The 21,443-nt window shown below is 40.6% G+C and overlaps 1 protein-coding gene across 3 annotated transcripts in view; it reads right to left on the bottom strand.

Moving 5' to 3' along the window:
* The window catches only part of vangl1 (VANGL planar cell polarity protein 1), a 153,853-nt gene that overhangs the window by 85,652 nt on the left and 46,758 nt on the right, over window positions 1-21,443 (bottom strand). For all 3 annotated transcript variants that reach the window (XM_034176295.1, XM_034176313.1, XM_034176303.1), the window contains exon 2: window positions 16,012-16,292. In XM_034176295.1, the coding sequence (XP_034032186.1) occupies window positions 16,012-16,082 (71 nt within the window). In that variant the 5' untranslated portion in view covers window positions 16,083-16,292. The remainder of the gene's footprint in view (window positions 1-16,011; window positions 16,293-21,443) is intronic.

Here is a 21,443-nt window from a genome sequence, read left to right as displayed (position 1 = left end):
AGAGGTGTGTAAGACTACAACTCTGCTTCCTGGTCCCAACCCTGGATAGTCACGGTTTGGAGGATTTAAGAAAATTGGCCAGATTTCTAGAAATGAGAGCTGCTCCATTCAAAGTGGGATGGATGCCGTCTCTCCTAACAAGACCAGGTTTTCCCCAGAAGCTTTGCCAATTATCTATGAAGCCCACCTAATTTTTTGGACACCACTCAGACAGCCAGCAATTCAAGGAGAACATGCGGCTAAACATGTCACTCCCGGTCTGATTGGGGAGGGGCCCAGAGAAAACTACAGAGTCCAAATAAACAAGCCACAAACAAGTATAAAATGTTACACATTATTTAATGTCCCAGTTAGCGATACACCATCAAAGTACTCATGATTGTAAGTCTATTCGCGGACATGCAGCAGTGGTTGCTGATGTATTTTATTGCTAATTATCCCTCTTGCTCAGCAAATAGAGCAGACACTTTTCTGGAAAACGTCACACTGCATTTCTCGGCATATGATGTACCTTTTAGGAAAAGCAGAAACATCCTGATGGCAGACATACTGAAACGAACACTGCTACGTTTGATAACGAAGCTTCTGAGCTTTCATTCGAAAGTGAAATTTTGAATTTACAGAGAATGCACAGAGAGGAGGCGATGCACTTTACCCTGAAACGCTTACGTTTTTCAGAGTATGTCGGATTTTGGATCCTAATGTGTGGTGACACGACTGTGTGTTGCAGGACGCTATTTTACTCCTGCCGTGAATGTGCATGCGGAATGTCTCCATGATGCCGTTTATACAGGCTGCCTGAACCCCAGAAAGCCAGAATACATTATTTTCAGGAGATAATGGACTTTCTAGCTAATGTTCCACAATCGTGAGAGAACTTTGTGAGGAGCTAATGGTGGAGCTGCCATGAGACATTATTCCCCGGCTGGCGATCACATGTGATTCGTGCATGACGTCTTCTTTTGTGGAGTGGACTTTACATATTTAATCTTGGAAATCATTCTACAAGCGGGTGAGTGAGTGCTGTGATTTTTCACGGTTATACTGATGACAACACTTATAAGCATGCACAAAGCTGAGCCTCTAGCAGAGACTGTTTTAAACAGGTTGCGTTCATTATGAACATGCACGCGCACTCTGTGTTGTCACAGTGAAGAGTGGCTGCTGCTTTTACCATGACTGCATCAAAATAATAGGTATCACTTAAAAACAAGTCATAATACGCTTGGCGCTGGTGTGCTCCTTCATCCAGATGGACTGTCGATCGAAGCGCCCACACATTGACACATTTTTCTGGATGCTCCTCCTTAGCTACTCGAGCTGTGGACACCGCCAAAGGTGAAACAAAAAAATCCAGATATCGTCCTCTGATCATTGGGCTTCATGTAACACTCGCATTTTGCCATGGTTTGTGTCATCTTGATGTAAATAGGATAAAATAAAGAACTGAAGTTGTTTATGTGAAATTTAGCCAGAGAAATGGGTTTGCGCGCGATCAGATTCCCACCAAGGGTCACGCTAAAACATCACAAGATGACACCAATCAGTATGCTGTGAAAACAGCATAGCGGCACAGCACCGCTAATCCATTGTCTGGGGAGAACCCTGAGTTTTGCACCATGGAAACTTTTCAACAATGTGTACTGACATCTGGGATCACAAATTTCCTACATTCACAAACACACGCACACACACAAACCCAAACAACCCAGGGCACTGTCAAATATGCATTGCTACTCTGAAACCTGCATTTACATGTGGCAGGTCAATGATTCTTCGTATCGCAGATAGAACAAAAAACAACTCATAATGCATTGCTTTGTCAACATCCGTTTTGTTCTTTTTCAGTATGATGAATTTCCAGTCCTATTACATCCATGTTTTATTTTTACATATGTCTATGAGAGGTGACACGTGGGCTTAGTGGTGAGCACTGTTCCCTCACATCAAGAAGGTTGTGGGATCGCTTCCCACTTAGTCCTTTCTGTGTGGATTTTGCATGTTGTTTGAGTGCGTTTGCTCCTGGTGCTCTGGCTTATTCCTGTTTTCAAAGCCATGCATGTTTGGTGAATTGAAACGTTAAAAATTGACCATAGGTGTACGTGCGAGTATGAATGTGTTTGTCTGGTGTCCTGTCCAGGGTGTATCCTGTTTCACACCCTGTGACCGCTGGGATAGGCTCCAGCCCCCCGTCACCCTTGATTGGAGTAAGTGAGTATAGAAAATGAATGAATGTCTATGAGAAAGCCCCACACGCTTACCCAATTTTGCAAGTGTGGCCATGAAGCCTTGGAGAGGAAGTGATGTGGAGTTAGCAATCTCATGGACACGGGATTTTGAAGCAGTTAGCAAAACTAGCTGTTAGCAATGTCTGTGCTTATTGACTGTGGCTCAACATACTGTATGAAAGAATCAAAAGACACAAAAGTGATGATGGCAACTGGATGTTTCATGACTGTCATGTGTAACTTATGGAAGTTTGAAATATCAAAGGTTACAAAGTCGTGTGTAGCCAGAAGCAGAGTCGGACAGCAGGAAGATATTCTCCGTGGTTGCCGTGTGTCGCTTCAGGTGAAGTAAAAGCAGCGGAATGTGGCTGTGTTGCAAGTAGGGATGGGACCAATCCGATTCTGGATCGGTATCCGATACCGACGTTATTCACGTATCGGAAAATACCGATCCAACTCGCTACATTTCCGATACTGGAGAAGAGCCATTGTGAATCCTCTCAACTGCTGTTATTTTCTCTCTGCTTGTTTACTGCCGAGCGGGAGGAGGTTTTCTGAAGCTGGGCTGTTTGAGAGAGCTCTCTTCCGCAGTGTTCTAGCTGCAGTTATGAGCAAATTTCTGCTCAGCTCTCGGGTTCAAACTGTCTGATTGTCGAGCATGGATTTTTTGAAAAATTAAGTGAATTGTTGCTGAAAATGTGTGCTAAACAGTTAGCTGCTTCACTGTCCTGAGGCTGTAAAATGCCAGCTCAGCGTGCAGCCGAGGATTTATTTTACAGTTGAAAGGCTGCATGTTTCCAAAAGGTTCAAACTTTGCACAGCATGAAAACCGCTGTTTTCGAGAGGAAGAAAAAGAGAGGAGGGAGATAGAAAGCGAGCGAAAGAGACAAGACAGAGAGCAAGCGAAAGAAAGCGAGCAAGAGAGAAAGAGAGAGAGCGAACGAGAGACAGGCAGATAGAGAGAGTGTTGTCTTTTCTCTTTAAGTTTATAAAATTAAGGCTATAAAAGCCTATAAAAAAAAAATAAAAGTACTTAATTCTTTCCCCCAAACATCACATCTAGGCTTTCATCTTAGATACACCTTCAGGCAAATTGTAGCCCAACTTTCAGGTCTCCTTTTTAAGAAAATTGTCATATAAAATCAACAATGATAATAATAATATTAAAGCAAACAGAGCTCTGGTATCCGAGCAGAAAAGTATCAGTATCGGCAGATATCCAAATTCAGGTATCTGGATCAGATCAGAAGTGAAAAATTGTGGATCGGTGCATCCTTAGTTGCAAGGTATGTATTTATTTGTTATTTAGTTTGTTCAGTCTGATTTACACTTATTGGATGTATTTTTAACGCTGGCTGTGCCAGTTAGTAATAATTATGTGCCTCCTACGGTGGAGGTGCTAAGGAGAATTGCTTCAGAATTGCTACCTCCACCAGGTAGCATTTTTTGTAAGGCTGATATAATTTTCGAGTGCATTAGGGATATATGACTGTGCAGCTAGAAAAGACTGTTGGTGTTCAGAACTTTCAGGCCAACATACATGTTCCAACACTTTTTTCAGCAGTGTCGTGACTGACTTTCAGTCCAAATTAACTCTTTACAGGAAATTTGGGAACCACATTTAGACCAAATAAGCTATTATTACAGAAATAAAAAGTGGTGACATCAATCAAATTTCAATATAAATGTTTTATTTAAAAGTGCATGGACTCAGTGGGGTTACAGCTGGGTAAATGTGAATGAATCTGCTTAAATTACTCAGCCTAATGCATACTTCCTTTGACTGTAATTGGAGTTTCACAAGTCAAATGAACCAATTTTCTGCATGAACAGCAGTCAAAAGGAGATTTGCAATTTAATAATCATTGAAAGACTCAAAATTACAAATTTGACATGGGGGAAGGGAGGGGCACCCAATCCATATTCTCAAGCTCCTACAAGTTGATCTTTTCTATATATTACAGTGTTAAGGTATTTTCCCACAATAATATGATTTCAGACATAAACATTAAGAACAAACATCACAATCTGAAGATGATCATTAAACTCACAACAACAGTATCTCACCAAAACAGCATCCACTTCAAATATGGAATGCTGTGTAGACATCGGGAGAGAAAAGGAGCCAGAATCACCTTAACACTGGTAGAAACCAGTGTTAAGACTGAACTCAGACTAATTAGTAAATGAATGTTTTCAACTATGTATTCTTATTATCCTAATGAGCTCAGTCTCCATATAACTGCAGCCTCCTGACCACATTAATTATTGGATTAAGATGTGGAACTACAGAAAATCTCATAAAAAAAGAACTTTAATGATGCCATTGTTACATAGACCCTCAAAATGCAACCCCATCTCTATCGTGGTTTTCAAAACATTCAGCAGCAAACCATCATAAAATTATATAGTGATTCTACACAAAGTTTAAAAAGTCTAAATAAAATATAAAAACATATTGAATTAAATTAATATTGTTATTTTCATATAGGGATATGCTGCGATGATTGTTTGGTAATGTGCAAATTAATGCCTAAATTGTATATTCAAAAGCGTACATTGAAATCCCCTTCATTTATTGAATTAGATAGATAGAGAGATAGATAGATAGAGATAGATAGATCGATAGCATGCGGAGATTAATCGACACAAATTGGTATCTACAACCCCTCGCAATAATTATGGAATCACCGGCCTTGGAGGATGTTCATTCAGTTGTTTAATTTTGTAGAAAAAAAGCAGATCACAGACATGACACAAAACTAAAGTCATTTCAAATGGCAACTTTCTGGCTTTAAGAAACGCTTTAAGAAACACTATAAGAAATCAGGAAAAAAAAATTGTGGCAGTCAGTAATGGTTACGTTTTTAGACCAAGCAGAGGGAAAAAAATATGGACTCACTCAATTCTGAGGAATAAATGATGGAATCACCCTGTACATTTTCATCCCCAAAACTAACACCTGCATCAAATCAGATCTGCTCGTTAGTCTGCATCTAAAAGGAGTGATCACATCTTGGAGAGCTGTTGCACCAAGTGGACTGACATGAATCATGGCTCCAACATTAGAAATGTCAATTGAAACAAAGGAGAGGATTATCAAACTCTTAAAAGAGGGTAAATCATCACGGAATGTTGCAAAAGATGTTGGTTGTTCACAGTCAGCTGTGTCTAAACTCTGGACCAAATACAAACAACATGGGAAGGTTGTTAAAGGTAAACATACTGGTAGACCAAGGAAGACATCAAAGTGTCAAGACAGAAAACTTAAAGCAATATGTCTCAAAAATCGAAAATGCACAACAAAACAAATGAGGAACGCATGGGAGGAAACTGGAGTCAACGTCTGTGACCGAATTGTAAGAAACCGCCTAAAGGAAATGGGATTTACATACAGAAAAGCTAAACGAAAGCCATCATTAACACCTAAACAGAAAAAACAAGGTTACAATGGGCTAAGGAAAAGCAATCGTGGACTGTGGATGACTGGATGAAAGTCATATTCAGTGATGAATCTCAAATCTGCATTGGGCAAGGTGATGATGCTGGAACTTTTGTTTGGTGCCGTTCCAATGAGATTTATAAAGATGACTGCCTGAAGAGAACATGTAAATTTCCACAGTCACTGATGATATGGGGCTGCATGTCAGGTAAAGGCACTGGGGAGATGGCTGTCATTACATCATCAATAAATGCACAAGTTTACGTTGATATTTTGGACACTTTTCTTATCCCATCAATTGAAAGGATGTTTGGGGATGATGAAATCATTTTTCAAGATGATAATGCATCTTGCCATAGAGCAAAAACTGTGAAAACATTCTTTGCAAAAAGACACATAGGGTCAATGTCATGGCCTGCAAATAGTCCGGATCTTAATCCAATTGAAAATCTTTGGTGGAAGTTGAAGAAAATGGTCCATGACAAGGCTCCAACCTGCAAAGCTGATCTGGCAACAGCAATCAGAGAAAGTTGGAGCCAGAGTGATGAAGAGTACTGTTTGTCACTCATTAAGTCCATGCCTCAGAGACTGCAAGCTGTTATAAAAGCCAGAGGTGGTGCAACAAAATACTAGTGATGTGTTGGAGCGTTCTTTTGTTTTTCATGATTCCATAATTTTTTTTCCTCAGAATTGATTGATTCCATTTTTTTTTTTTTCCCTCTGCTTGGTCTAAAAAAGTAACCATTACTGACTGCCACAATTTTTTTTCCTGATTTCTTATAGTGTTTCTTAAAACCAGAAAGTTGCCATTTGAAATGACTTTAGTTTTGTGTCATGTCTGTGATCTGCTTTTTTTCTACAAAATTAAATAACTGAATGAACATCCTCCAAGGCCGGTGATTCCATAATTTTTGCCAGGGGTTGTAGATACAAACATGCGTGATGCAAGTGTATCGATTCATTTAGTGTGCATTGATTCAACTGACGGGTGAAATCGTTTCGCATCAGTCGCTGCCTACTTTTTCCGAGGCACACTAAATGCACCACGGACGGTGTGGGACACTGGAGCGCCCATTGTTTTTGAGGGTGTTCATCAGGAAAATGATTATTTCTCTACGTTAACTGCAGACTGCAGCGGGTTTAAGCTTGACACAACGAAGCAGGGCTTTGAACCACTGTTTGCTGGTTATCTGCTTTGCTGGTGTTCAGAAGCGGCAGGTCCGCCATTCTTCATTAACCCCTCTCAAAGCCATTTAATGATGTCAATCGTGAGTTACCTTTGTGTGGACTGAAGTCACGAACTGGAACTCTTGTATTGATGCGGGCAAAAAATGAGAATCATCCTCCTTTCCACACCGGAGCTTTAAATGACAGTTCTCTGGTGTAAGCACCAGCCAGTGCGTAAACTGAAGTTGTCCATCAGGTAAAAGAAATAATAATAATAATAATAATAATATCCTCTGTTTTGTGGGACTAAGTGCACAGCTGCAAAGAGCCGCGCAGATTTTGGTCAGAATTAGGCTAATAACTTCAGAGCGAACTGGCGTTTTAAATCAAATGACACCTCTTTCCATACGTTATAATTACAAACAATAAACTACTACCAACCAAAACCGGGGTTTTTTTTCCCAAAATGAGACGTCCTGCATTTTTTATGAATTACTGATGTGCAATGCAGCCGGCTGCAAGAGCTCAGCTCAGAGGATATGGAGTTACATTTGTGTCATTATTAACTGAAAGGAAATGCTTTTGACAAAAACTACAGATTTTGTTTATTTCTATTTCTGTCCAGAGATCAAGGATCCATCACATACATCAAGGATCCAGTGACCAATTTCATATTTATTTACTTTAGGACTCAATAAAATGTTGTTGACATAGAAAACCTGTAAACCCTACTTTTAGTGCACAGAAAATTCACAAGCGGTATTGATAAGGGAATCGATAAAGAATCAGATTGATAAGCGGAATCGATATCGATAAAATCTTATCAATACCCATCCCTGATGGTATTGCACCAAATCGCATCGTATCGCATTGTGAGGAATTGAACTGGCATCAAATACATATCAAATTGCAAACAGGGGTGAGTCGTATCGCATCATATCACTGGTTGTGTATTCAATCGTTGTCAGTGATGAGATTCACATCTCTAATATATAGGTATGAAATATATATTAAAATGTATATATAAAATCAGCGCTTATATATAAAATCAGTTCTTTATGACTGTCAATACCAAGGTTATGTTGTAATGAAGATGGCAAGGGATACCAAAGGATATCATTTTCTATTTGAACATCAAATTAGAGGCCAGCCAGTGGGTTTGGTACAGCCACAGCAAAAATAGGAGCAGAGTGGATAAAGTGCATACTTCTGCAGCTTTCTGCCACTCACTTAATAAAGGGCTGCAGAAACAGAACCAAAGGAAGAGGGTAGAAGCTCAAGCCAGACTACAGCTTAAAACATACTAACCCGACTCCACCATATCACTGAATTCCAGATGAAATGAGACCACTTTTGTTCCACATAATTTTCAGCCACACATTCTTTTCACCCCGGGGAATGCCTGTGAGCAAGCGGAGAACGAGTGACACGGCTGCGTCACGCCATCCTCAGAGAGTATTGAGGAATCCGTTTAGAGGGGGAGGAGATGATACGCACAGGAGGTCAAGTGGAGATGAACAAGAAAGCAGCAGCTGCTACACTCACATTGCGATAGACACATGGGGAAAAAAGAAAAAACTGAGGGTAGCATGTGAGAAAATGTAGAACTACAGATGAGAAGATCAAGAAGACTGAAAAGATGATGAGTGACACAAAGGAAAAGAAGTTGAGGAAAGCGTGGGGGAAAAGTGTTTGCACTATATAGAATGTCATATGTTTCAAAACACCCTTAAGGGAAGTAAAGATCCTTAAACACCAACAGGTGGCATGGAGAGTGAAAGAGTGGCAGCAGACAGATATATGGCGGGGAGGCACAAGGAGGTTGTCAGGACAAGGGAGGGGCTGCTGTGGAATAAAGGTCTTCTCTCAGGCTCTCAACATATCCACTGAACCATCAGTCAGTTGGACCTCTTCAGCAGCTGTCTCCTGCCGCCTTCCTGGGGCCTGTCAACCACGCTCATTTCACTGCTGACAGACTAATGCGAGTAAGTTTGTGACGGGTTCCACGCATTAGCCAGGGAGACGGACAGTGATGGGATCGTGGAGGTGGAGTCAAACACCAAACACCAAGACAAGGACGACAAAGTAAAAATCCACAGATAAGAAGGAGCTAAACGTTTACACAGCCCAATTAAAAGTGATGATTTATATGTGGGTTGAAAGTAAACAGGCTGCGATAAGATACCTTGGTATCTTATCCATTCCCAGCCATGCTACTTGTCTGTGTCCTTAGACAAGACAATCTGCACTGTCTCAGTCTACCCAGCTATAAACGGGTATTATATAACGGCTGAGTGGATCCTTGTCATTTGATTGGTGCTTTGTATGTCACATGACATGGATTATTTGTTCCATTTGTGCTGCATTGCATTTAGAGTGCAAATTTGGTTCCATACGTTTGGTACCATTGCACTCTGCACACATGCGTGCAGGCACGCACGCAGGCACGCACGCACACACACACACACACACTGCACTGTAAGCGGTGTGGAGGCTGTTATCAGGAAGTTAGAATGAAAAGCTGGACTAATTTCTCTTTTTTTTTTCCGCTGCACTGAGGAAATACACAGTCCTTTTTTTGGTAGTTACACGCGTGGACAAGCACATCCCTTTTGTGTGTGCGCGCGCACACACCGCATGCAAGCGGGACAACGACACAAGCAACGACGATTTAATTGAGCTAACTGACAGTGCTAGTTCCTCATTCCAGCCAAAAATCACATCAGCTTTTCCTCTGAACAGCTATTCATGCACCCAGACGGCTTGCAACGGAGTGGATTTGTTTTGTGGGTGCGTGCGCATGCACACCGTTTTGTGTGTGTGTGTTACAAGAAGTCTTTTATTTTTTGGAAGTACGAAGTTAGTGCAAAGCATCACCGGACTACACATCACAATTTGGACTCCTATTTAACGTTTATGTTGGACATGAGCAGCAGAACACCACAGTGTAAGTCCCCTTTTCTGTTGTTTACAAATTAATAAAACATCAAATGACAAGGATCTATTTTAGCCGTTATATAAAACAAATAATGAATGTTTTTACATTCAATGAAACAAAATGAATGGTATGAAATATTTGTACCGTTGAACTCAAACATTCATTATTTGTATACCAGCCTTGTCTGGGTAACAGGGATACACGATCCACATTTTTTCACTTCTGATCCGATCTCGATACCTGAATTTAGATATCTGTAGATGCCGACACTATTTTGATACCAGAGCTCTGTTTGCTTTAATATTATTATTATTATTACTATTATTATTATTATTATTATTATCATCATTATTGTTGATTTTATATGAGGATATTTTCTATCCCCAGTTGTACAGCTTCACGATGAAGTGGTATAGAGGAGGAGTTTCTTAAAAAGACCTGAACGTTCAGCTACAATTTGCCAGAAGGTACATCTATGATGCAAGCCTAGATTTGATGTTTTGGTTAAAGAATGAAGTACTTTTATTTGTGTTTTGTGATTTCTTGTGGCATTTTGGAAGTGCACTCCTTACTCAAAACGGTACATGTACTTGAATGCAATTTTTGGGACACCCCTGTGAAAAAAAAATTAATTAAATCAGTCAAATCTTGATTCATGAGAAATGGCAGGTCTTGAAGAAAAAAGCACTGACTTCAAAGAGAAAGGCAGTGCTCATTCTCCCTCTCTCTATGTCTCTCTCTCTCTCTCCAGTGTTGTATAGTAACGAAGTAAAAATACGTCACTACTGTACTTAAGTACGTTTTGGGAGACTTTGCACTTTACTTGAGTTTTTAATTCAGCTTACTGTCACTTTTACTTCACTACATTTCCGACCTTAATTGCATACTTCTACTCCGATACATTTTCTATGCCATGCCATTACTCGTGACAAAAAAACAAAAACAAAACAAAACAAACAAAAAAAAAAACACACATACACGAAAAAAGTCATTTTCACCCAGAGACACCACTGATTACTAGTGACTGCAACGAAGTCAGGCCGATTTGTCATGAGGCATATCCGATAAGCTTTTTTGCAGTTGCACACTTGGGGGGTGTTTGTCAGGAAAATGATAATTTCTCTACATTGATTACAGACCCGCAGCGGGTCTGTAATCAACGTTTCTGCAGCGCGGCTTTGCTTTGAACCTTGAACCAATCAAAGCAGTGTTTCGCAGGTCGAAGCAGTGCTTCGATCTACGATTCGTGGATTTTATTTCGCTTTATCCTAATTTATCCCCACTAAAACCCTGAAGAGCATATGTCTGTGAGTAATATTTAATATTTTTATGTTAAACTGACCTGTTATGGTCTTCTGAAACAGTTGATAGATGTAGTTTCTAACTTAAAAACGGGACCGATGCTAACATGTTAGCATGTCTATGGCGTTTTCAATGTTAAAGTTAGTATTAAGCTGTTCGCATCAGCACGTTTGTGTTGATTTGTTTTCTGTATAATTAATGGCTCAGCATTCGTTGTCGTAAAAGAGTCAAATTGTAATTTTTTAATTTATTTTTATTCATATATTATAGCAACAACAATAGTCTACATAATAAACAATAATAGTCAATAATAATAGACTAATAATAATGTTACAATACAATTTTAGAGAAAGACAAAAAGAACCTAATGAAACAAAACACAACAGAAAAGATAAAACCATGTAACAATGAAAATAAATAAATACATATAGAAATAAATAACTGTTTCCTCTAAACACCTAGTGAGTAGCCTACTCTCGTTTAGGTTTTGAAACCTTGTTTCTGAAGTGTTTTTGTGTGATGTGCACAATTTTCAGTATTTTGACTAATACTACCAGTCATTTACAAGCCTAGATAAACATACATATATACATATACATATATACATATACACATATACATATATATAAAAATCTGTCAGTTTTTGATTATTAACATTTACTTGTACTTTTACTTTCAATACTTGAGTACATTTAGTTTTACATTACTTGTCATACTTAAGTGCAATAAATACTAGATACTTTAAGACTTTTACTTGAGTAGCATTTCAATCGGTGACTTGAACTTCTACCAAAGTCATTTTTTTAATGGGTATCTGTACTTTTAATTAAGTGTGATTTTCCAGTACTTTATACACCACTGTCTCTCCCTCTCCATCTCTCCCTCTCTCTCTCTCCAAGAAAAGAGCTCTTTGGAATACTGAAACACACACAAATGTAAAAGAATGAAATGGTATATATTTATGTACAGATGTAAACAGCGCCATTGTTGGATCCCTGGCTGAAGTTTCATCTCTTGAACACCAGATGGCACACTCACCCTGAGCAGATGTATTGTTTTAAAAACGGAGTGCATTTCCGCATTTCCAAAATGCCACAAAAACCACCAAAGAATAAATAAAAGTACTTAATTTACTCATATTTGGAGTCAATCTGGGTAAACTGTTGCACCCTTCCTCCGGGTGTGATGAAAAGATGGTCAGCGACCATCAGTGCTCCTCTGGCTGCAAACTGCTGAAGGGACTTCCTGAACAGAGGCGTGTCTCATCCCTCTGCTTCTCATTGAGACACTCCTCCGTTCAGAACCACCCCCCACACTCCGTAGCCAGCAAGCAGAGCAGCCAGCAAGACATTTCAACACAAACACAGACGGCTCCTGAATCGGAAAACTCTGCAGGATGTATCGGAAATTTCCCATCCATGAATTACGTTGATATTGGAACCTGATACCAATATTGGATCGGATCGGCTCCATCCGTACTGGAGAAGTAACCTGTGTAGGACTGCTGTCCCATCCAGGGAGGGTCACAGTCTCTCATATGCTTCATGATACAGACTCTGGGGCTAAGCACCAGCATCAATGGCCATCAAGCCCTACACAGGAATTATGTATTACCATAAATCATAAAACGGAGCAATATATGTTCTATCTGTGGGGATTCTTTTTTTTTTAAATGTGTTTTCTAGGCATTTGTGATTCTCACAATCTTATAATTTTTAGTGTGTTTTACCAACATAAGTGACACATTTTTCAAATAGACATGGACTATCTTATCAGTGTGACTAACAACGAATCATAAGATGTGGACTGAGGGAGTGGACGTAATCGACACAAACAGCCTTAAATATTTCAACTACAATAACAGCACATGCACTGTGCATCATAATAAATTAAGATCTAATATTGGACATGTACAGTTATGGAAAATTAATCATCTACTAAGTGGCTCAAATCACTTTTGTATCTCCACCAAAGAGGTAATGTTTAAAGCCCATTTTGTGTATACAACCCCTGGCAAAAATTATGGAATCACAGCCTTGGAGGATGTGCATTCAGTTGTTTAATTTTGTAGAAAAAAAGCAGATCACAGACATGACACAAAACTAAAGTCATTTCAAATGGCAACTTTCTGGCTTTAAGAAAAACTATAAGAAATCAGGAAAAGAAATTGTGGCAGTCAGTAACGGTTACTTTTTTAGACCAAGCAGAGGGAAAAAATATGGAATCACTCAATTCTGAGGAAAAAATTATGGAATCATGAAAAACAAAAGAACGCTCCAACACATCACTAGTATTTTGTTGCACCACCTCTGGCTTTTATAACAGCTTGCAATCTCTGAGGCATGGACTTAATGAGTGACAAACAGTACTCTTCATCAATCTGGCTCCAACTTTCTCTGATTGCTGTTGCCAGATCAGCTTTGCAGGTTGGAGCCTTGTCATGGACCATTTTCTTCAACTTCCACCAAAGATTTTCAATTGGATTAAGATCCGGACTATTTGCAGGCCATGACATTGACCCTATGTGTCTTTTTGCAAGGAATGTTTTCACAGTTTTTGCTCTATGGCAAGATGCATTATCATCTTGAGAAATGATTTCATCATCCCCAAACATCCTTTCAATTGATGGGATAAGAAAAGTGTCCAAAATATCAACGTAAACTTGTGCGTTTATTGATGATGTAATGACAGCCATCTCCCCAGTGCCTTTATCTAACATGCAGCCCCATATCATCAATGACTGTGGAAATTTACATGTTCTCTTCAGGCAGTCATCTTTATAAATCTCATTGGAACGGCACCAAACAAAAGTTCCAGCATCATCACCTTGCCCAATGCAGATTCGAGATTCATCACTGAATATGACTTTCATCCAGTCATCCACAGTCCACGATTGCTTTTCCTTAGCCCATTGTAACCTTGTTTTTTTCTGTTTAGGTGTTAATGATGGCTTTCGTTTAGCTTTTCTGTATGTAAATCCCATTTCCTTTAGGCGGTTTCTTACAGTTCGGTCACAGATGTTGACTCCAGTTTCCTCCCATTCATTCCTCATTTGTTTTGTTGTGCATTTTCGATTTTTGAGACATATTGTTTTAAGTTTTCTGTCTTGATGCTTTGATGTCTTCCTTGGTCTACCAGTATGTTTGCCTTTAACAACCTTCCCATGTTGTTTGTATTTGGTCCAGAGTTTAGACACAGCTGACTGTGAACAACCAACATCTTTTGAAATATTGCGTGATGATTTACCCTCTTTTAAGAGTTTGATAATCCTCTCCTTTATTTCATTTGACATCTCTCTTGTTGGAGCCATGATTCATGTCAGTCCACTTGGTGCAACAGCTCTCCAAGGTGTGATCACTCCTTTTTAGATGCAGACTAACAAGCAGATCTGATTTGATGCAGGTGTTAGTTTTGGGGATGAAAATTTACAGGGTGATTCCATAATTTATTCCTCAGAATTGAGTGAGTCCATATTTTTTTCCCTCTGCTTGGTCTAAAAAAGTAACTGTTACTGACTGCCACAATTTTTTTTTTCCTGATTTCTTATAGTGTTTCTTAAAGCCAGAAAGTTGCCATTTGAAATGACTTTAGTTTTGTGTCATGTCAGTGATCTGCTTTTTTTCTACAAAATTAAACAACTGAATGAACATCCTCCGAGGCTGGTGATTCCATAATTTTTGCCAGGGGTTGTACATCAAAAGACAAGTTCAGATTTCAGTCATTTGGTGGAGAGATAAGGCTAATTTGTGCTCCATTTCTTTACATAATTCTGACTGTGTGTTCCAAATGGTGTAATAGTCACTGCCCACATACTTCCACATGCTTTATGTTCACATGGATGTTAAAAAAAATCCACTATGTGGCACTGCAGGCATCAAACATGAAGATGGTGGAAGAGGTGTAATAATGTTTCTACTGCAAAAGAGACAAAAGCACAGGCAACGGTGTAGATGGATGTGGTCTACTTCACAAGATGATTACATACACATAAAATGCCTGTCAAAATATGCCACCATTGTTAATGGCCTTTTGTACTTTGGGTTTTGTCTCACTTGAACTTTGTCTACACTTGCCCCCACAATTTCCAGTGGTACTGTCCACATCCTTAAGATTTATGAAAACTGACACAAATACAAACGAAATGTATACAAAAGGTTCCATCCATATCTGAATCTGTACTTAACGCTGAGCATGAATGAGTCTTTTAAGCCTTGGGCCAAGGAAGAGTCGAGTCAACTTTCAGACATATTCAGGACGCTTTTAAATACATACTTCTGTTCTCCCTTTGATTTCCATGTCATTCATGTTTTGGTGAAACAGCGCCCTCACTGGCACTTAATCACAGTTAAGAATGGATAAACAGAACAGAACTTGGTACAGGAATGCGCTCTCTGAGTGTCCAATAGTTCTGATTTATAGTTTTCATGTTTTGACCTTTTTTTTGGTGGCATCATGGACTTGCTATAGTCTCTCAAACACAATCTCCATCTACATACCTTTAGAGTTGTATTAGAAAGGACATCCAGCGTAAAACATGTCCAAATTCTTCATGCATATGAATGTCCAAAAGAAACCTATTCTTTCTCATCTTTGAAGAATTTTCAAATTTCAGACATTAAGATTCTCACTGAAAGTCAAAGTCTTGTCAGAGTCTACAATTTGAGATTTCAATTTATTTAATTTATATAGCGCCAAATCACAAGTTGCCTCAAGGCACTTCATACAAGTAATGTGTGAAGATTTCATGTTAGACAACAAATCCAGTGAGACTATGTCAAATAAAACTGCCCGTTTCACTGGTATTATAGTGTTTCTCACTCATGATCTTAGTTTCAGGTTGGACCAGCAGACAGCTCACAAACCTGAAACCAAAATGATGAATAAAAGCAGAAACAGGCAAAGCAGAAAAAAGAAAGACAAAGACGCCAACTTACCCATGCCTGTGGGATCCCCGGGAGCGCCCAGAATAGTAAGAATAGCCTGAGTACGTTGACTCTGTGTCCATGGTGATACAATCCTGCTGAGGCACCTCGCCCGGAGGACAACACAAAGGCTGCTGGGATTGACCGCCGCCAGATGCAGCGGAAACTTGTGCTCAATCCTTGTTGAACTGAAGACAATCGATTGGCTGGCTCAAGAGGCTGAGAGAGGTGGTGAGCTGTCGGCAGTCAGTCTTGAAAATGACCCTGGGGGCTCCTGGTGAGGAAACATCAACCTGGAAGGGGGAGCAGGAGAAAGACAGGCAGAGAATGTAAATGTCTGGGAAACTCACCCGCATCTGACTGGAAGAGACAAGGGGAGAAAGCAAAGTCAGACTGTGCCTGGCACAAAATAAAGCGCATGTTTACCATCGCGAGTCAGACAAGTTTAATTAAATATCTGATATACACAAAAGCAGGTCTGAGCCTTTTAGGCCATGGGCCTTGTAATCAATATTCCTTTGGATTTTTGAGACCATGACCAATGTGGGTGCAAAAATATTGGCAAATGAAAGCCTATGATACTCCAAACAACATACTTTTTTCACAAACATGAATTTTGAGCATTAGTGAGAACTGCTGGCCCAAAACGTCAACATGCATCAAGTATATGTTACTTTAAAAAAATTAAAAATTAAAAATTAAAACACAGAAAGCATGCAATTGCAGGGGCAGTGGCCAGTTGGTTAGTGCACTTGGCTTAAGTGCAGAAGATTCCCAGTTCAAACCCCACCCCTGCCTCATTTCTCCATGTAATGTGGAGTTGTGTGTGGAAGGGCATCTGGAGTAAAACGTCTGGCAATTCAACATGCAGAGCCACCTCAAACCTGCTGCGGTGACCCTGAGTGAAAACAAGGGAGCAGCCAAAGGGAATTACTTTACAGAGTATGCAATTGACTTTTAAAAAATACTTTCATCAGTATTTATGGATTTTATTATTATTATAAGCAAAAAAAAAAAAAAAAAGAAAGAAAAAAAAATTGGTGATCAGTTACTCCATTTCACCATCACTGCCATCAGGATCAGAATCATCTTCACTGTCATCATTATCTAAAGTATTAAATCCTCAATCCAGTGATATTATGACAATCATGTCTGGCACATTTGCACAGAACTGTGCATGAAACACTGTTTTGCAGACATGTACAAATGTTTGCATCTCCATATTTAGAAAATCACAACTACCATAAAATCAAATAGCCATTAGATACAGTATTCCAATTATGCAATTGCTGTGCAGTAAATACAAAACAAAACAAGAAATTTGGCCAGAGGTTCCCTATGTGGGGAAACACCTGAAGTCACAATTACCATGAATTTGAATAGCCATGAGATGTGATATTCCAATCATGTAATTACTGGAGAATGCTGTAAGTACATATAAATAACTAAACAAATGAATGAACAAATGAATAAATAAATAAAGGCTGGAGGTTCTCCTACATGTCTCACAGTAAAGCAGAAAAAAAAAATCACTGTAGTATTACTATAAATTAGAATTGTCAGATCATTAGAAGTGAGCAGGCGTGTGTATTTCCAACCTGGTCTCACGGCAAGTCGTGATTCAGCAGCACGAAATATACATTAATCTATTGGTTTGTGATATTGTGACAAAAAGCACCTCATTTTCATCACGGCAGCACCAATTCATTCTAATTCATTCCATGATGGCTGCACAAAATTTAAAGTGGGGGGGGGGGGGGGGGGGGGGGTGGTGGTGGTGGTGGTTATGGTTAGGGTTGGGGGAAGGAGTAGGGTTAGTAATAGTGAGTTATAAAAAACCCTGTCACGAAAATTTGACTCATTTCGTCACAGGAGCACAACAAAAAAACGTGAGACTGGGCTGGTATTTCATGATGTCAACTGAGGCATCAAGTATTGGTCTATTCAAATTTCTTTGAGTATCAGTGGGTCACACATACGCAACAACAGAATTTATGAAGACAAAAACAGCATAATTGTTTTCGATCACCATGACCACAACGTTACAGTAATATTTCACAATCTTCAAATACAATCAGCCAAGCAGACAAAGGCACACAGTCAGTGAGTCAGTGTTTGATTCATTATACGAGGTCTGTGATATAAAAGCGGTCCTTTTTTATTTTTTTCAAAAAATAAATGGATTTGATTCATATGTTTTTACGTCAGACAAGCTTGAACCCTTGTGCGCATGCGGGAGTTTTGTCATGCCTGTCGGTGACGTCATTCGCCTGTGGGCAGGCTTTGAGTGAGGTGTGGACTCCCCCTCACGTCGGAATCTCTTTGTCTGAGACGCTGCAGGGAGACAGCGCGCATTGCTTTATCAAATTTTTTCAGGACCGGTGAGGGATATCCGTGTGGACACTATTCGAGAAATTCAGCTGGTTTTCGGTGTAAAGTTTAACGGCTGATGAGAGATTGTGGAGTTTCTTTTGCTTTAAGCACAGCCCACAAAGTGGATCGGCGCAGCATGGTCGGAGGTGGCGTCCGTCTGGCTGTTTCGAGCTGAAAACATCCTAATTTAAAGCTCTGTTCACCCAGGACGTCGTCAGAGAACAGAGAAGTTTCAGAAGAAGCCGGCATCAGGAGTTTACCCGGACATTCCACTGTTAAAGGAGATTTTGTAATGAAAGAACGCGCGGACGAATCTGCCGAGTCGGATCCGTGACGACGTGGCAAATCCGTCTGCGCCGCGACATGAAAAACACCTCCGTGTTGAAAACCATTTGTAAAATTCAGGCGGCTTTTGATGGCTTTCAACAAGTGAGTATCTGAGAAATTGTTTGACAGCTTGGGCATGTTCCAACTTGTCCGTTAAGGTTTCCAACGGAGGTGTTTTTCCTGTGGCGACCCCCCGTGGTCGGGTCCAGCCCGACATGCGAATCTGCCTGCACGTTCTTTCATTACAAAATCTCCTTTAACAGTGGAATGTTTGGATAAACTCCTGATCCCGAATTCTTCTGAAAGTTCTCTGTTATCTCACGATGTCTTGGGTCCACAGAGCCTGAAATTAGGAAGTTTTCAGCTTGAAACAGCGAGACGACACCGCCACGGAGCGCAGATCGCCGTCAGGCGCCGTGGGCCGACTTTACGGCGACAGTAAACTCCAAAATCTCTCATCAGCCGTTAAAATTTTCACCGAAAACCAGCTGAATTTATCGAATGGTGTCCACTCAGTTGTGCCTTACAGGTTTTGAAAAAGTTTTTATCAAACAAAGCAGCAGTCTCTGAGCCATTCCTAAACAATGAAAAAAATCGACAAGAGGGTGGGCCACTCCTCACTCAAAGACTGCCCACAGGCGAATGACGTAACCGACAGGCGTGAAAAAACTCTTGCATGCCCAGGAGGGTTCAAGCATGTCTGATGTAATCACACGTGATTCAAATCCATATGGTTTTTGAAAAAAATAATAAGGTCCGTTACTTTTCTCACAGACCTCGTATATAAAACTTAAGCTTACATGAAATGAAATATTAAGCTTACCTACATATAGAATCTGCAGCTTCTGCTTTCTTTTTGATTCTCTTTGTCGATGTTTCAACCCGTACTGAGTCGGTAAAGCGTGAGTAGCTTCGGTCACACAAAGTCACAATATACTAGGACGGCTGGGTGTCTATTTTATCTACAACTGCAATAAAATTCAAGAGAGGTTCTGTTGTGTGTTGGGGGCTTTGGCTGGACATTTGGGTGCTGTTTTCTTTTCTTTGCTCTCCAGGTGGTATGCAAACTGTTTTTTTCTGTGGAGAAGGTGCTGGCGGAAGAGTCCTTCACCCTCATCAGAACTATTGGCTGCACCTGTGGAGGATGTTCACGTGCAGGCCTAACAACTTGCAGCACCTGTGGATGATGCTCACGTGCAGACTTAAACACTTTCAGCTGAAGCAGATAATGAGATGGCGTTCTGCATTTAAGCCAGTGAGTGATTTGAGCAGAATTGCCGGGAACTCGACCTTGTGATGTTCGGTTGTGAGGACCGCGCCAGGGTTTGACACATCGTGCCTGTGAAGGAGGACGGGTGAGGGACACACGCTATCAGCACACATCAGAGGTGATTATCGTCTGAATAATCGTTAATAGTAATTTGGCGTTTTGTTACGCAGTATATTTGAACATTGATGAGAATTGTGCAGTTTGCTTCTCACTGCCATGGCATACGGATTGATGATCCTCCACCTGTTGTGAGAAGCTGCTCATTTACATAAGGCTTAAATTCAGACCTGAATGTGTTGCTGATAGTGTGTGCCTCTGAAGGATATTTGTTGTAGCTCTGTTGACTTACCTCACCTTTTCCGTCCTTCACAGAGTCAGTTTGTCGTATCCACCTGGGGGGTGTTCGGCGGTGACTCTGAGTCCAGAAGTGCCGGGCTTTGATCCATTTGGGCGCTGGAGAGCGCGCCGTCCTTCACCTTGCCAAGACAGCTGACTATGTTGTACACGAATTATTGCACATGAGGGGAATAAATTTGTTTCTTGGAACCGCTTTCTGGTTATTTAGTGCTGGGCCATTGTCAGATGCTGGTTCAGTTCTCTGACCCGCGTCAGCACATAACAGTAGTTCCCGGCCAGTACAAAATGGACCCAGCGGCAGAAGCGGTTCCATTTGCGGAAAGAGTTCAAGAACACTTGGAGAAGACATAGGAGCAATTACAGCATCTCGCAAACCAAATTAAACAAACAGATGCCCGCGTTACGGAGCTCGCAGTGCAAGCCGTTCCGCTTCCTGCTGTGGCACCATCGATACCGGTGCAGATAACTCCGTCACCCAGAGAGTCGGCTTCCGAACCAATTATTTGTCATCCGGAACCTTATGCGGGAAACGTTGAAGCCTGTGCTCCGTTTTTGATGCAATGTTCTCTGGTTTTTGCTCAGCGACCGGCTTCCTTCTCTTCTGATGGTAGCCGTGTCTCATATGTGACAAATTTGCTTCGAGGTGACGCCTTAGCTTGGGTCACTGCGTTGTGGAGCAATAACTCTCCATTGTTAGGATCCTTTAAGGATTTCTCACGGGAGTTCCGATTGGTTTTTGACCATCCGGTGAAAACATATACCGTTGCCCAACGGTTGCTAAATCTCAGGCAGGGGAGGCGGAGTGCGGTGGATTATTCCGTTGATTTCCGAATTTTTTTCTGCTCAGTCCGGTTGGAATGCCGCAGCTTTGAGAGGAGTGTTTGTGGATGGTTTGAACAATTTATTAAAAGACGAGCTAGCAGTCCGTGACGAACCAAAAGATTTAGATGAGCTAATATCTTTGGTTATTCGTCTAGATGATCGGATAAAGGAGCGTGGACGCGAGAGAGGGCGGACATCTGAGCGGGTCTTTCCGTCTCGGGGCTTTCCCCGACACAGATCAGGGCCACCTCTTCTTCGCCCCACTGAGACTCCTCCGAAGGGACCTCTGGCTCCT

This window comes from Thalassophryne amazonica, chromosome 1 (genome assembly GCF_902500255.1).
Source record: "Thalassophryne amazonica chromosome 1, fThaAma1.1, whole genome shotgun sequence".
NCBI lineage: Eukaryota > Metazoa > Chordata > Actinopteri > Batrachoidiformes > Batrachoididae > Thalassophryne > Thalassophryne amazonica.
This window is presented reverse-complemented; position numbering and strand designations above follow the sequence as displayed.